Below are 15,418 nucleotides of genomic sequence, written 5' to 3' on the forward strand. Positions count from 1 at the left end.
TGCTTCTCTGCAGGCCTAGCCTCATGGGGCCATGGGACTGGAGGTGGCAGCCAATGTCTTTAAAGGGTTCCAAGTCCCCTACTCTGAGGGGAACCTCTCAGGGAGTCCATGCAAATCGCTCCAGCCTCCCTGCAGATCCAGGCAGCCCCTGCCCACCTTCAGCTCAGCCAAGCAGTTTCTCCCCCCACCCCAGCCCATGGCCCAGTCAGTTTCTCACGGTTGGACTCGGTTGGCAAAGTGTCGGCGCAAGAGCACAGCCAAGGTGCTGAGCAGGAAGAGGGTGGTGCACATGGCTCAGCTGCCCCATCCCCTCCCAGACGGAGTCTGCAGGAGAAGGCCAAGCTCTCCCAAGCCACTGCTGTGTGTCCTAGGTGCCTGCTGGTGATGGATTAGGAGGCTCAAGCTGATTACTGGGGTCAGCAGACCTGACCTTGTGAAGACCAATTAACCTCACTGGGCCCAGGTTTTCCCCACAGTGCATGGGAAATTGGCCTCGGTCTATTCTGGATGTAGATAGACTAAGATGTGGGCCTGGCCCTCAAGGGGTGTCCAGTCCAGACGAGTGCACTGGCAAGTTAAACACTGACCACAGTAGAGTGACTTAGGTGATTAAAGGCACCTACAGGGCACTTTGGGAGTTGTAGGCATCAGGGGGAGCTTCAAAGAGGAGCTGGGGGCATCTGAATTTGCAGGTGCTCAAGGGAGGTGGGCCCTCAGACAGACCCTGCCAGGGCAGCAGACTTCGAAAGCACAGGGCATGCCCCAGCAACCGGAAGTTGAGTGGCAGCAGGGCAGTGACATCACGGGGAGGCATCAGGAGGGGAGGAGGAGTGGGAGGGAGGCCAGCTCAGCTCTGCCCTCTGGGCAGCCCCTCCTCCTTCACAGGCAGAGTCTAAGTGTACACTCACGAAACAGACCTATGCATCACGTATAAATCACATACTGCGCTACTGGGCAAACAGGGCCTGCACCACAGACACACACAAAACTTGTAAAGATGGAGATAAACAGAAATGAGATTTCTTCTGCTTTCTTCCCACATCCTGGTGAAACTCCTTGGGCAGCCAGTGGGAAGGCCTCCGCCCTGGCTTTGGGAAGCTGTCCGAGGAGTTCCGGGAGGTGGCCCAGTGCAGCGGGCTCGGTCTTGGCCCAGGCGGGTGCAACGAAGGCCACGCAGGGAGACCGAAGTGAGGACGTGGACCTGAGAGTGATGTAAGAAACGGAACCCACCCTCTCTCCATCACCCTCCAAGGCTAGATTTTCCTTCCCTCAGTTGAGATGGAGGCAGCGTCCAGAGGCCCCCCTGCCCAGGTTCCAGTGAGGCGCCTGAACCCCGAGGGATAAGGAGCTGGGGCTGTACTCGGGCTCTCTGCTTTGAAATGGGAATTTAAAAAAACACATAAGCCGAAGTTGAACAAGAGAGCCAACCTCTTGCAATACTTGAGCAGTGGGACGCACAGTCTTGAGAAGGGTCACCAGGGAGCCTTGGGGAAAACTGGACACACCCGGGAAGTCCTCCCATGGTTCAGGAGAGGTGCTGCAACCCCTGCAGCCCGCCTGGCATCGGCTGCCACCGGGAGTCAGAGGTGGGACCTGGCTCTCAGAGGCACGGTCCCCACCTCTGGTCCAACAGCACTCACATCTCCCCGGGCAGGGCCCCAGGACAAATTTGTCTCCTCCACCCAGAGCCCCTCCCTGAGAGGGGCCTTGGTGGCTGAGATGTCTCCAGCAGCCTGGGCCTCCCCAAGACTTCTTGACCCACGTCTGGTTTGCCCAGCCCTGAATTCGGGGCAATGCCTGGTTGTTGCCAGCTTGTGTCATTAATACGCCACCCAGGGACTTCTTTCCGACTACGCGGGTGTTTACACGGGGGCAGGGGCCTCGGGCGCTCAAGTTTGACAGCGGTCTGCATCCGCACAGCGGGGGTCTCCACTAAGGCGCGGGCGCAGGGAGGGGGCTCCCGACCTAACCGTCCACAGCCCCGGGTCCCGAACTCCGGGCGCGGCGCCGCGGCCCCAGCGGCTGGCTCGGGAGAGGCCGGGAGGCAGCGGGAGCTCGGACGGGACCTCGGCGCAGCCCGAGGGGCTCGCACATGCCTGGAGGCGTATGGCTTTGGGTCCGCTCCCCGCAGCGTGAAGGGTGCAGGCACGCACGCGTCCCGACTCTGACCGCAGCGCGAGCCGGGACCCGGCGCCCCCAGACCCGCGCCCGCCCGCGCGCTCCTGAGCGGCCAGCGCCGCCCGCGCCGCGTGACCGCCCCTCCTCCCGGGACCACCCAGCGCAGCCGCCACACCCACGCCTCGGCCCCGCCCCGCGGCCAAACTCCGTGGGGTCCCGGCCCCGGGGCGCGCGGGCGGGCGGCAGGGCGCCTGCCCCGCCTCCCCGACCCTGCCCAGCCTTCACCTTGCAGGAACTGGCTCAGGGACGCGGGGTGGGGGGTTCGGAGCGGATTTGTTTTTTTAACATTTTTTCATCCGACCACATCCCCGCCCCCCGCTCGCGGTCCCCCGCCCCCCGCACATACACCCTGCGCGCAGACACACACACACACACGCGCGCGCGGCGCACACAGACACGCTCCCTCCCTCCGGCGCGCTCTGCCCCTCGCCCGCCCGCCCGCCGCGCACGCAGCCGGTGCCGGGCCCCGCGCCCCGCGCCCCCCCGCCGCCGAGCGAAGCCGGGCCGGGCTTGGTGCTGCTCATGGAGAAAGTGCCGGGCGAGATGGAGATTGAGCGCAGGGACCGGAGCGAGGAGCTGTCCGAGGCGGAGAGGAAGGCGGTGCAGGCTACGTGGGCCCGGCTCTATGCCAACTGCGAGGACGTGGGGGTGGCCATCCTGGTGAGGTAGGTGTCGCCCCGGCCCCGCCGGGCCCGGGGGGGGGGGCGGCGGAGGCTCCGGGCAGGGGCGGGCTCGGCCCGGGTCCCAGCTCGGGCGCCAGCTCCCCAGATGCGGTTGGGGCCAGGCCCGCAGGCGGGTGCGGGCAGCGTGGGGCGCCTTGGGTGGGCAGAGCTCAGGTTGAGCCCTCCCTGGCTCTGGGCGCGGGGCTCACCAGGAACTAGGAACCAGTTGAGGTGGGGGGCGGGGGGGCACCTCCGTCCCCTCCCCTCGCTGGCCTCAGAACTCCAAGCTCAGCCAGTCATGCCTCCCTCACCCACGACCCCAGCACCCAGCCGAGCCCAGACACTAGGACACACATTTCACTAACCCTTCAAAGGGGGCTTGGGGGGGGGGCTCCCCATTCTAGAGAAGGGAAAACTGAGGCTCGGCCTGTGAGCGGAACAAAGAGGAGCAGAGCCCTCTCTCCAGCTCACCCCCTTGAAAGAATTCAGAGCCTCTTGGAAGAACAGGGCAAGAAAATAGAGGTCAGAAGGGAAAGGGGCCGAGGTCAGGCTTCCCAGCAGGTCCCTGCCTGCCCCACGGGAGTGGGCCAGCAGCGAGCGCCCAGGTGAGGCACAGGTGAGCCAGGAGCAGAGTCCCCAGGGAACTGTCCCTGCTGAGTTCCATCGGAGAGAAGGGGAGAAGCTACCGGAGACAGGCCCCACCCTGAACCCGCCACCTGGGTAGGACAGGCCAAGTGTCTGGGCTCAGAGGGGTCATTCAGAGACCACATGCCTCGGAGGGACCCCCCCCCACACACAGTGACACTAGTCTTCACCCACATACATCCCAGTGCTCACACTATTCCTGTAAAGTGTCCCCAAGCCCCACATGCTGGTAACTGGCTACAGATCTGTGCTCACTTCCCACAAGTGCGAGTCCCTGGGGGTGATGCAGAGAGTCCCCAGACCACAGTCACCCTCAAACTCCTGCCCTTGGCAGAGGGAAGCTAGCAAATCTAGGGCAGAGCAGGGCAGTCTCCTTATTTGAAGATGGGTGAAACCTCGCTGGGGAAAGGACAGCTGACGTGCATGCCGTCGCCCAGTCCTGGTCCGGTCTGTGGCTCCTCTGGCTCCCCTACACTCTCTCCCTCTGCCTCCCCCCCCAACCCGGGACCTACCCAGCTCTATATTGATATGCCCTGATTCCAGCGAAGAGACAGACTTGGGAGGAAAAACAGCAAGAAGCACTCTTGAGGAGTTGGAGGAGTCCTGAGGAAGGGGCAGCTATTTCGGCAGCTCCCAGGGGGCGCGGGGAAGCTAGGAGGGGATTTCAGGTCCCAAAGCCATCAGACATTCAGAGGCGCAGATCCGCGCCCACGCTCATGGGAGCACCCACACAATCACCCCGCGGGCAGAGGAGTCCCAGACGCACCAGATGCCTCCCCCCTCTCCTCCCTGGAGGGCTGCTCAGCCTTGTGCAAGCACAGGGCCCCCCAGGCTTCAGGATGCACCAGGCAGGGGCACCCAGGGGTCACCGAGAGGAAATGAGACAGAGTCCCCAGGATTCTTTGTGCATCCCCATGCCCTTTGCTAGTGAAACATGCAGGGGATATGTCCAAGATCTGACTCCTGGGGTACCACCCAGCCTCTCCAGGAGTGGGGGCTACAGGGGAAGGAACTGGACCCTGAGGGCTGGGTTGTTTCCAGAGAGTCTGAGTTCTGGGAAAGGTTCTCTCTCTCTCAGCATCCCTCTAGCGCCCCATTCCTGACTCTTCGAGGGGGCTGCAGCGGGGCTGGGGGAGGTGTTTACCTCAGAGACAGGCTGGCACTTAATCTGACAAGGCCTGAGATAGCAATTAGAGCTGGCCTGCTGGGGACCCCCCCCCACATTTCACCTGACCCCAGCCCTGTGTTGACCAGAGCCCAGCCCAGCCCTGGAGAACCTGACCCAGCTCCTCCCTGCCCCCCAAGTCCCCCCAGCCTTCTTTCCTTTTTCTCCTGCTCTCTGCCCCAGGACCTGGCCATTTGGGGGTTGTTAAAGGGGAGTAAGGGCAAAACTGGTAAGCTTCTCAAGTGTCCCAAAGCACCCCCCCAGATCCTATGCCCCTCAGTTTTGTCACAACCCCTTTGATCTTCCCACACATTGCCACAAGGACGGGCCCCAGTGAGAGCCTGAGACACTAGCCCTCTGCCCATCACCCTCACCTTCTCCCTCCCCACTGGCCTAAGGCCAGAGGCATCCCTGAGCCCCCCACCCCCACCCCAGGAGTTAGCAGCCACAATGCTGGTGGCCATGGAGGAGCTACCTGGCCGTCTGAGCCAGACCCCACACCTCCACTCCCTGCTGTAAGGAGACAGGAGATGGAGAGGGAACACCCATGTTCCAGGGAGGCTGCCCTCCCAGTTGTAGCTCTGCGGCCTTCCCCCTCACACTCAGACAAGCCTATTTCAGGCTCTCCTGGAAGCCCAGATGCCTCTGGGAGCTGAGAAACTCCCCAAGCTGGCGGCTGAGGCTTCTCCTGGGCAGCACAGGCCCAGATGGGAGGCTCGGGAGTAAACACCGAGGGGCTAGGGAGTGGAGCCAGGATGAAGGAGCAGAGCACGTGGCCCCTAGACTCCCCTGGCTCAGGAGGAGGGCCTCTGCGACTGTTGGTCCTCAGGGCCATAATCTGGTGCTAGGTATTGAGGCAAGAGACTAACCTGGGTCCCAGGCCACCCCACCACCACCAGCACACCGCAGTAGGGGGGAAATCTATTAAGGCAGGGACTGCCAGGCCCCTTCCCGGCCCTCCCATCAACTTCCCTGGGAAACCTTGGGCATCAATTCCTAATCCAGGAGGTGGGGATAAACAGTGCCAAAGCTTGGCAGAGTGTTGCAAGGATTAATGCAATCACATAATAAATGCTCAATAAATATATTCCCTTCTCCGTAAGATGGATGTAATAACTGCTTAGTTGTGATATTTATTTTCATTTATTTATTCAATATCTTTATTGATTTCAGAGAGAGGAAGGGAGAGGGGGAGAGAGAGAGAGAAACATCAATGATGAGAGAGTCATTGATCGGCTGCCTCCTGCACACCCCCCACTGGGGATTGAACCCGCAACCCCGGGCCTGTGCCCTGACCAGGAATTGAACCGTGATCTCCTGGATCATAGGTCGATGCTCAATCGCTGAGCCATGCCCGGCAGGGCACTTAGTTGTGATATTTAAATGAAATAATAGGTGGAGATGCTTTGCACATTGTAACGCACCAGGCAAATAGAAACCATTATTTCTATGGCAGTGTAAAACCCCAGAGTCTGAAACCCCCACTTAAGGATTGGGTTTTTCATATTTGTCCTTCATCACAACCCTTCTCCAGAAAAAATTCAGTGTGTTTTCAGTCTTCGTCGCCCCGGCTGTCCTCACCAGCATGTCTGTGAAGGGGTGAGCAGGAGGGCTTCCTCTCACACTTCTGCAGACAGGCGGTTGTGAAGTCCTTTGCCCAAGGTCACACTTGGCCTGGTCTCCACATGGCCCATGTCCTGGTCACTCCCCCGCCAGCAGCCTCTCCGCTGGGACGGCCAGGGCCAGCTGCCCTTTCTGTTCTAGCCCTCAAGTCTGAGACCACCTCTGGCCCGAGTGCTGTTCGGGCAAATTATCAGCCCTCCGATCACAAAGGGGGACACTCCAAAATATGAAACAACCTGAAAAAACACCAGGCCCAAGACACCCCATGCATTTTCTGAGGCTTCAGCTAAGTTCTAAGTTCTCACTGAGTCTGTGCATGTACCTCCCATGGTGTCCAGCCCTGGTGGTTGTCAGCATCACCTTGCAGACCGCCAGGCCCAGGACCAGGGTGACGGGCCAGAGGGTGCAAGAGACCCAGCTCTGCCCTTGGGCTGTGGGACCCAGTAAAAGGTGGCAGGGAACCCACTAATGGGCCTGAGGGGAAACAGCGGCGCTGGGCCAGCCTGGGCGCTCAGGGCGAGGACGTCTGACCCGGGGAGGGCATTCCGATGAGTGTAGGGAAGGCTCGGGCGTCCCAGGGCTTCTGCCAAGGGCGAGAGAAGATGTTGGGCTGAAGGGAGATGGCCCAGAATAGGGGAATGTGGACAGGACGTTGCAGAAGTGGGTGTGGGCACGCCCGTGGGCGGCTGGAATGCCAGGCTGAGCTGCGGCTGTCCGGTAAGCAGCGGAAGCCGCCGCGTGTTGCTGAGCCTGAGTGACGGGATGAGAGTGGTAACTTCAGATAAACGGGGGGGGGGGGGGGGGGGCTCGAGTCGGGAAGACCTGGGCTCTGCCCCAAGAAGTGCACAGGCTGGCTGGAGAGGGGAGAGGCACGTAAAGGTGCACAGCAACGACAGAGCCACGCCGGGCAGGTAGAGTCAACCGCGATCTTTAATTAAACCAACCAACTGGCATTTACTGCGGCTGAGGGGGGAGGCAGGGTGGGGGGTAGAGACGGAGCTGGGAGGAGAAAGACTGAGCCTCACCCCCCCACCCCGTTGGCCGGGAGACCCGAGCGCAGCCAGCAGCGAGCCCGGGTTCACCGCTTACAGAGAACGGCCTGACCATGGCACTGCCCGCTGCCACCTCCCGGGCCGCGTCCACGCTGTGAGGACCCCACGCGCAGCTTCTCGCTTCACCTTCCCAACAACTCAGAGATAGGAACGATGGTGTCATTTCACGGAGGGGGAAACGGAGGGCCAGAAAGTTAAATAGCTTGCCCGAGGTCACACTGACCCGTGGTTCCTGACGAAAGCTCCCACCCTCCCGGCCGTGCCGTGCGGGGAGCAGGCCTTGAAGGGCGTGTGGGTCTGGAGAGGAGGCGAGAATCCAGGAAGGCGGAGGCCGGGAGGCGAAGCTGCCGGGCCCAGCAAGTCCGGCCAATAGACGTGGCTGGGACTGGGGTAGGGGCCGCGTGTAAGCCAGCTTGGCCACAGGAGGGTCTGTGTTTGAGGTACGGCTCACGTGGTGGTGAAAACAATTATTGGGGCCCTGGCCAGTATGGCTCAGTTGGTTGGGTGTCGTCCCAAACACCAAAAAGGTCGCCGGTTCAATTCCCCGTCAGAGCACATGCCCTGGTTGCAGGCTGGATCCCTGGTGGGGCCGTGCAGGAGGCAGCCGATCGATGTTTCTCTCTTTCCCTTCCTCTCTCTTTGAGATCAATAAAAACATATTTTTTAAAAATTATTGGGGCCCGGCTGGGCGTGGCTCAGCAGTTGAGCATCGACCTAGCATCCAGGAGACCACTGTTCGATTCCAAGTCAGGGCACATGCCCGGGTTGCGGGCTCCATCCCCAGTCGGGGACGTGCGGGAGGCGGCCCATCAGTGACTCCCTCGTCACTAATGTTTCTCTCTTTCTCTCTCTCCCTTCCTCTCTCTGAAATCAATAAAGAGATATTTTTAAAAATAAAAAAATTATTGGGGTAGGTCCTACCTCTCCCAGCCAGCGCCCACCTTGTTCTGGCCACTCCAGGGTGGGGCCCCAGCAGCCCCTGCCTCAGCGCCCACCTCTCCCTCCCACCAGGTTCTTCGTGAACTTCCCGTCGGCCAAGCAGTACTTCAGCCAGTTCAAGCACATGAAGGAGCCCCTGGAAATGGAGCGGAGCCCGCAGCTGCGGAAGCATGCCTGCCGGGTTATGGGCGCCCTCAACACAGTCGTGGAGAACCTGCATGACCCTGAGAAGGTGTCCTCTGTGCTCGCCCTGGTGGGCAAAGCCCATGCCCTCAAGCACAAGGTGGAGCCTGTGTACTTCAAGGTACATCAGCCCAGACCCACCCTGCCTGCTCCAGAGGCCCCCAGGGCCCTCTGGTCACCCGCAGGCTCTGGGAGGGCTCACCGGCACATCGGAGGTGACCGCTGGGCCACCCAGCCTCTCCCCTGGCTGGGCTGTGACGGGGGTGGGGGGGCAGCAGGATGGGGGGCTGGGTCTAGAAAGCCACTGGTTTCCATGTTATGAACAATCTCCTCCTCGGCTGGGGAAAGGGTGCTGGGGGTCTTGGGGGCAGGGAGCCCAGGCACTGACTCCCCCTTCCTCCCTTTGCCCCCAGATCCTCTCCGGGGTCATTCTAGAGGTGATCGCTGAGGAATTTGCCAATGACTTTCCATCCGAGACGCAGAGAGCCTGGGCCAAGCTGCGTGGCCTCATCTACAGCCACGTGACCGCTGCCTACAAGGAAGTGGGCTGGGTACAGCAGGTCCCCAACGCCACCACGTGAGGAGGGGTGAGGGTGGGCCGGGCAGCTCCCCGCCGTGTCCTCTCCTGTCCCCTGGTCTCCCCTCTCTCCCAGGGCACAGGGCTGAGTGCTGGGCAGGAGCGCTGCCAGGAGGCCGGGTCTGGGGCTTCCGCCTGCGCAGGGCTGTGAGCCCCCACAGATCCCCACCCCCAGAGCAAGGGAGTCCCCAGAGCACCCCAGACAGAGAAGGCAGAAGGTTCCTGGCGGGAAGGCTGGCTCATGGGTCCCAGAGGCCACCAGGCGGTTCTGGCCATTTCCTCCCCGGTCACCGGTCACGTGGGGCTGTTTTCACCTAAGGCTGACCAGCACTCTCTCCCACCTCTGCCTCAACAAGGTTGGAGCCAGGAGAGTCACGAGGACCAGTGCACACGCCTGCAGGGCCAGGCCCCTGCGTGGGTGTCACTCTCACGCACATCAGCGGGCGTGTTTACTTCTGGGCTGACCCCAGAGGCCAGGTTCCCAGTTCTGGGGTGAGGGCTGGGAGATGGCTCAAGGAGGGTGGCCGGCCTCAGTGACTCCAGCTGACTCGCTGACTTGGAGCATGAGGGGAGGGCTGGTCCCCAGACGTGGCGGCTGGGAACACTCCGGCCTCCCTGGGCCCCCAGGGGCAGCTGGCTCTGGGAGCTCAATGGAGAGGCGGAGGCAGGAGCAGAGGCGGGAATGGGAAGCAGGGGTCAGCCAGCAGCTCAGGACACGCGCTGTGGAGAAACATTCCCAGCAGTTTCCCATGGAAAAGGCGGCGTCTCCTCCCTGGGCTCTGAGCTGGCCCTCGGACCTCTGGACTTCTTGCTCACAGGCCTCCCGGTGGGCGCAGCTTGGGAAGAAGAAGGTCCCCCAGGGCAGCGTTGGGAGGCCAGGCCTCCTGACTGTCCATCCGTCCGCTGACCACACTGGCCTCAGCCTTCCCCTGCTCCCCTACCCCGCCCCCGTCAGGAGAGCGGAGTCCTCAGGAACTCCAGATGTGCACAGCTGGGCCCTGGTCTGCTCCAGACCCCAGGTGGATGGGAGGCAGGCAGAGATTTACCTGCCCTGGGAGGTGCTGGCAGAGCCAGGGGAGCAGCTGGGGTGGCCAGAGAGGCCAGGGAGGGTCAGTGGGGGAAGGGGCTTGCCCTCCCACGCCTCGCCTCTCCCGGGGCAGGCTTTGCAGCCAAAGATGAGTTTGTTTACAGCCAGGAGACAAGACTTCCTGCTTCTAGAGAAAAGGGCTCTTACAGGGTCCTGGAGAGACTGGGGAGAGCTGGCCAGCACAAGCCCCAGTGAATCAGAAACACATGGCCACGTTTCCCGACACTAAGCCCTGTCCCCTCCCCTTTCTTGCCCCAGCTGGAGCCCTGGGACTTAAATCTCACCAAACTCCAAGAATTAGGAAACCGCCAAAACCTCATCTGCCCCGTTGGTCTCCTTGTGGACTGAAAGGTGATGGCTACAGGAGAGAGTGGCCGGGGCCTGCTCCACCTGGGTCCCTTGCATTTGGGTTGCCTCCCTACCTGTGCTGTCATGGGATTGTCCCCTCACCCCCCGGGCCAGATCCTGGAGACTCTGCCTTTCAACAAGGCCCCAGTGGGTTCAGAGGCTGGGAGGGAGTAACAGGGCGGAGCAGTAGGAGGCCTCCGTCCAGTCCCTCTTATCAGGGCCCAGGGGTGGGCCAGACGCCACTGTTTATTGAGCTGTCTCTGGCTAAGGGTGTGGGTGCGTGCTTGTGGGTGCGGAGGCGGCGGGGCGTGGTGGTGAGTGCAAAGGGCAGTGTGTACAGAGAATGCCTATGGGTGGCCTGCAGGGGGACCCACACGGGCCAGGTCGAGAGCTCGCATGCCCAGATCGATAGCGGAGAGCTCACGTTTGCGTGGTTCTTTGCAGTCTGTGACACACTTTCCCACAGCTGATGTCCCTCGACTCTCATAGCGCTAGGCAAGTCCATGTTGTAGAGAAAGATCTGGGGTTCAGAGGAACCGACTGACTTGCCTGAGGTCACACAGCGGGCTCCCAGCACAAGGGAAACTAGACTTGGGGCTCCTGGGCCGCTTTCCCCTGGACCGCACGGGGTCTCAGCAGGTTGCCGCCTGTCTCTCGTCCCCTGATGCCTGTCCCCTGCCTCCCGTGCTCCCTGGTCCTAGTCTGTGCCCCTTGTGACCTGTTGTTCCATTTCCTATCTCTTGTCCACAGCCCACCGGCCACGCTGCCCTCTCCCTCTTCGGGGCCGTAGGGTCCCTTCTGTTCTCCCCCATCCCCGGCAGCACCTTGAGCAGAAGGCCAAGTTCTGAAGACCCTCCTTGACCCTCCATTTCTGGGTGCCAAGGAAGCTGGAGGAACCCCTGACGAGTCTTCCTGGAAAGAGGCCTCTGCCTCAGCCACAGTCCCCTGGAGCCGCCGGGAGGTGGCGCTGGATGCTGACCCAGTCGGCACGGGTGGCCTGTGGGGGTGGGGGACCCTTCCTCCCTGAAGAGCCAGGCCCACTCTTCTTAGCTTTTCTACTCACCGTTGGAGCCCTAGCTGAGCAGCGGGCAGGAATCGGGGCCCAGGTCTGGAAGTCACCGCAGGATACACCAACCCCGTTTCTATCTGCCCGGCCAGCATGAGGGTCTCCACGCCACCTGTCTAGAATATCTCCGCACACATATCTACCATATATACAGATATATTCTATATACAACCTATATAAAAATATATATATACATACATATCTATAACGTGTATCTGCGGGGCCCAGAGGCCCACAGGAGGCCTCATTTCCGCTCATCTGCGTGTGGGGCAGGGAGGGGCCCTGGTCACGCTTCTGGGCAGAGAACAGAGTGTTCTGGCAGAGACAGGGGTCCCACATCAGCACAGAGAGGATCTGGGTCTGGGGGCGGAGTTGGGGTGACCCAAGGGCCTGCATGGGCAGGGTTGGGGTGACACAGCCCATTCTCAGACCAGCTGCCCACATTCCTGCTTTCCACCTCTAGGCAAGAAGGGTTTGGCTCTCCCCCTCACTCCCCCCACCCCCTTACGAAAGGATGTGTGTGGCTCCCTGCCTTGCTGCAGACGGGGTGCCTGCGCTGGAAGGGGCCGTGGTAAAGAGACCCCACCTGCCTTAGTCACCAAGACAGCCCCGGCGGGAGGAGGGACCGATGGTATTGACCAGACCAGCGGCCTCCATCGCACCCTGGAGCTCTGAGGGCCCGGGCCCCCCTTCCCTGCCCCTCCTGGCTGCGGGCAGCAGTCCGTCCTGTCCATCCACCTGAGTCAGAGTCGCTGGGGACCACCCCATGTGTGCCCCTTGGTCACGTGTGTCGTCCTCAAGGGTGTTTTGCTGCTGACTGTTGTGCCTGTGTCCCCTCCTGTCCTGTCCTCATGCAGCCATCGGTGGAACTGCCTGCCCTCCTTTTGTAGTTTCTGATGTTTGTAACCAGACCCAGCCGTGTCATTAAACAAACTCCTTCCTGTGTCTGTGCCCCTCGCTCACTCTTCTCCTGCCATCTGCCTCGCCTGTCTCCCTCCTCGGTTCAGGGTCTGGCCTCTTTCCTGGAAGCCTCCCCCTCGGTCCCCCATAACCTGTGTGTCAGCCTTGGCTGGTCGGGGCCCCCTCCGAGTCAGGGGCCCTGATCTGTTTAATGAGGAGCACCGGGCAGGAGGCTGGGCATTGGGGGATGGGGGAAGCCAGGAAGGGTGTCTGCTTGTTTAATGGAGTCAGGGGGCTTTAACCTGTTGCTCTGGAAATCTCCCTGGTGAGAAGAGGCTGAGGGAGGGAGGAATCAAGGAAGAGAGATTCAGTAGGAAGGGCCCTGCTGGTCCCAGTGTCCTAGCGAGGGCCCCTGTCTTCCGGGGCCTAGCGTCTGGCCTGCTGCTCGAGTTCCATACGATGGGTCCTCCCTTGGGTGTTGGCGGATGTGCTTAGTCTTAAATCCCAGCACCTTCCCTGAGCTCTCAGCTCCCAGACCCCCTCCCCAAACCCTCTATCCTGCACCCCACAGCCCTGGCCAGGCCTGCCCAGCCCCCACGCACGCACGCTGGAGGCAACAGTCAGCAGCAGCAACTCCCGGAGGAGGGACCAGGAGGTCACCACCCCCGGGTGGGCTGCAGGAGAGGCAGGAAGCAGCCTGGGCCCCTTGGGAGGGCTGCTGGCTGCCTGGGAAGATTCAGCTGACACACAGGGGAAGTCTCGTCTCCCAGACGGCGGACTCCCTGAATGTAAGCTACGCCTTCATCTCCTGGGCCTGGCACAGCAGAGGTACACAATAGAAATCCAAAAAATAAATAAATACCACTCTTAGAAAGCAAAACCAGTACTCGGGCCAAGAGTGAGCTGTGCGGACTGGGACGCAAGCACAGCACGGAGAGGACAGCCTGGGCAAAGCCCTTCCAGGAGGCCACGCTCCAGGACAGAGCGCCAGGCCCAGAGTCCGACCGCCTCCAATGCTGTGGGACCTTGGGCAGGTCACTCAGGCTGTCTGAGCCGCAGTCAGTCACCTCTAATTGAAAGCAGGAGTGAACATGAGGCCTGGTCTGCAAGGCAGGTGCCAGGAAGAGGAAGGTGTAGCCACAGTACTGGGGACATGGGGGTGCTCAGGGGAGTGGCCGGCTGTCTGAAGCAGCGAATGGAAAGAGAAGAAAGGGTGGACTGGGCCAGATGAGCCACGAGTCTTGAGAGAGAGGGGACAGAGGAAGGAAGAGGCAGGGAGGTGAATGAACAGGGCGATCTCAGGAGGCAGAGGGCAAGGGCAAGGGAAGTAGAAGCAACCCAGGAGCCCTGCCAGGTCCTGGGCCTCACGGGCAGGTGAGCTGAGGCTGAACCAGAGCCAGAGGGGGTGGGGGCCGGGGACATGGGGACTGTGACAGAAGGGGCTTCCGAAGTCAGGAGTGGGGGATAGTTTCTGGGAAGAAAGATCCCCTCCCCAATTTCCCTGCAGTTGGCTTAAGAATGGTGTAGGGGCCACTGAACCAGCCAAAACTGGTATCGTTCTGGAATGCTGCCCTTGAGAAGGGTTCTCCCCACTCCCCATCCTCCAGAGAGGACATTGGCAATTAATGATTCACCCCAGACCTGAGCTAGGCAGGAGGCAGGGATCCAGGTGTCCCCCAGTGGGCTGCGGGCTGGGTGCAGGGGGCTACAGGGGAGGTGAGCACTGCTTGGTCTTCTGTTTTGTGCTCTATACTCAGGGATAGACTTGTTACGGAAGCGCTGAGCAACTGGGCCAGCTCCCCCTGGTGTGCTCAGGCTGCGAGCAATGGGGTGTCAGGAACGCCCCCCCCCCCCAGTCTGCGGCTCCTTCCCCACCAAGCGGTCCTGGCAGTGTGGTCCCACAGCGACCCCTGCTGGCCACAGTGGGACCCTCACCTGGGAAGCCCCAGCCTGTGCTTGGGGGACCCGACCTTCCTACTTTCCTGACTCTGGGGGCCCTCCTCCTCCCTCCTTGAAAGGAGGTAGCACCACACCTGACCCTGAGGCAAAAGGAAAAAACGTGTGCCCCACACATACTTATGAAAATGCCCTCCCATATTTTGAGCCAAGTGGGAAAATTTGAGGAATGCTCTAATAAGTTTTATTTTATTTAATATATCTTTATTGATTTCAGAGAGAGGAAAGGAGAGGGAGAGAGAGAGAGAGAGAAACATCAATGATGAGAGAGTCATTGATTGGCTGCAGCCCACAACCCGGGCATGTGCCCTAACCGGGTAATACGAACCCTGGTCACCTGGATCCTAGGTCGACGCTTAACCACTGAGCCTGGCCGGGGCTCTAATAAATTTTAAAAAGCCTATGTATAAAACCCCCACCAGGTCAACACTTCTACTAATTCGGCTGGGGGCACAACAGCCACGGAGGCTCATTCAAACAAACAACAGCCTTTGTTTAAAATGTTGATCAGTGAGAGGTGACCGGCCAGCTTTTCAAGCGTGGCTTGGCGGCTGCGTGGGTGGTGGCTGCAGGGGGCAGTGTGGCAGCGGGGGAGGGAGGAGGCCAGGACTCGGGGTAGCCGCGGAGGTTGTGGAAGGCAATAGAGTCAGGATTTGATTTTGAAGTTGGCCCAACATGATTTATTGGTGGATTGGATGCCTGGGGGGGGGGGGGGGCAGGGAGGACAGCTGAGGATGCCTGCAAGGTTTCTGTTCTGTCTGCTTTACTTGGCCAGTGGAGTGGCATGTCCTACGGGGAAATAGCCAGGGAAGGGCAGGTTTGGGCAGGAAAGGCAACCAGAGTTCTCTGTCCACAGGAAACACCTGGTGATGCTGTCAGAGCTGGGACTTAAATTTGAGGTTGGATGGGGTCACTGGGCAGAGACTGGTAAGAGAAGAGGGGCAGGCCAGAGCCCTGGAGCACTTGACCCCCGAGGTTAGAGGTAAAGGGAGGGGCCCACAAAGGGGCAGGGGAGCAGGGGCTGGGACAGAACCCTA

The 15,418-nt window shown here is 60.9% G+C and overlaps 1 protein-coding gene across 1 annotated transcript; it reads left to right on the forward strand.

Annotated features, from left to right (window-relative positions):
* The first annotated feature begins 2,308 nt into the window (after positions 1 to 2,308).
* On the forward strand, positions 2,309 to 12,470 carry CYGB (cytoglobin). The gene is made up of 4 exons (XM_081161746.1): positions 2,309 to 2,843; positions 8,337 to 8,568; positions 8,861 to 9,024; positions 11,210 to 12,470. Exons 1-4 carry the CDS (start codon positions 2,701 to 2,703, stop codon positions 11,247 to 11,249), a joined length of 579 nt encoding a protein of 192 aa, XP_081017872.1. The 5' UTR covers positions 2,309 to 2,700; the 3' UTR covers positions 11,250 to 12,470.
* Positions 12,471 to 15,418: the final 2,948 nt, after the last annotated feature.

Source organism: Miniopterus schreibersii (genome assembly GCF_964146895.1).
Source record: "Miniopterus schreibersii genome assembly, chromosome: 16".
Classification (NCBI taxonomy): Eukaryota; Metazoa; Chordata; class Mammalia; order Chiroptera; family Miniopteridae; genus Miniopterus; species Miniopterus schreibersii.

Excerpts from the sequence above, each read along its gene's own strand:
- CYGB (XM_081161746.1), top strand. The coding sequence starts at position 2,701 with ATGGAGAAAGTGCCGGGCGAGATGGAGATTGAGCGCAGGGACCGGAGC. Across the intron at positions 8,569-8,860 it reads TGGAGCCTGTGTACTTCAAG|ATCCTCTCCGGGGTCATTCT; the intron begins GTACATCAGCCC and ends CTTTGCCCCCAG. Across the intron at positions 9,025-11,209 it reads CAGGTCCCCAACGCCACCAC|CCCACCGGCCACGCTGCCCT; the intron begins GTGAGGAGGGGT and ends TCTTGTCCACAG.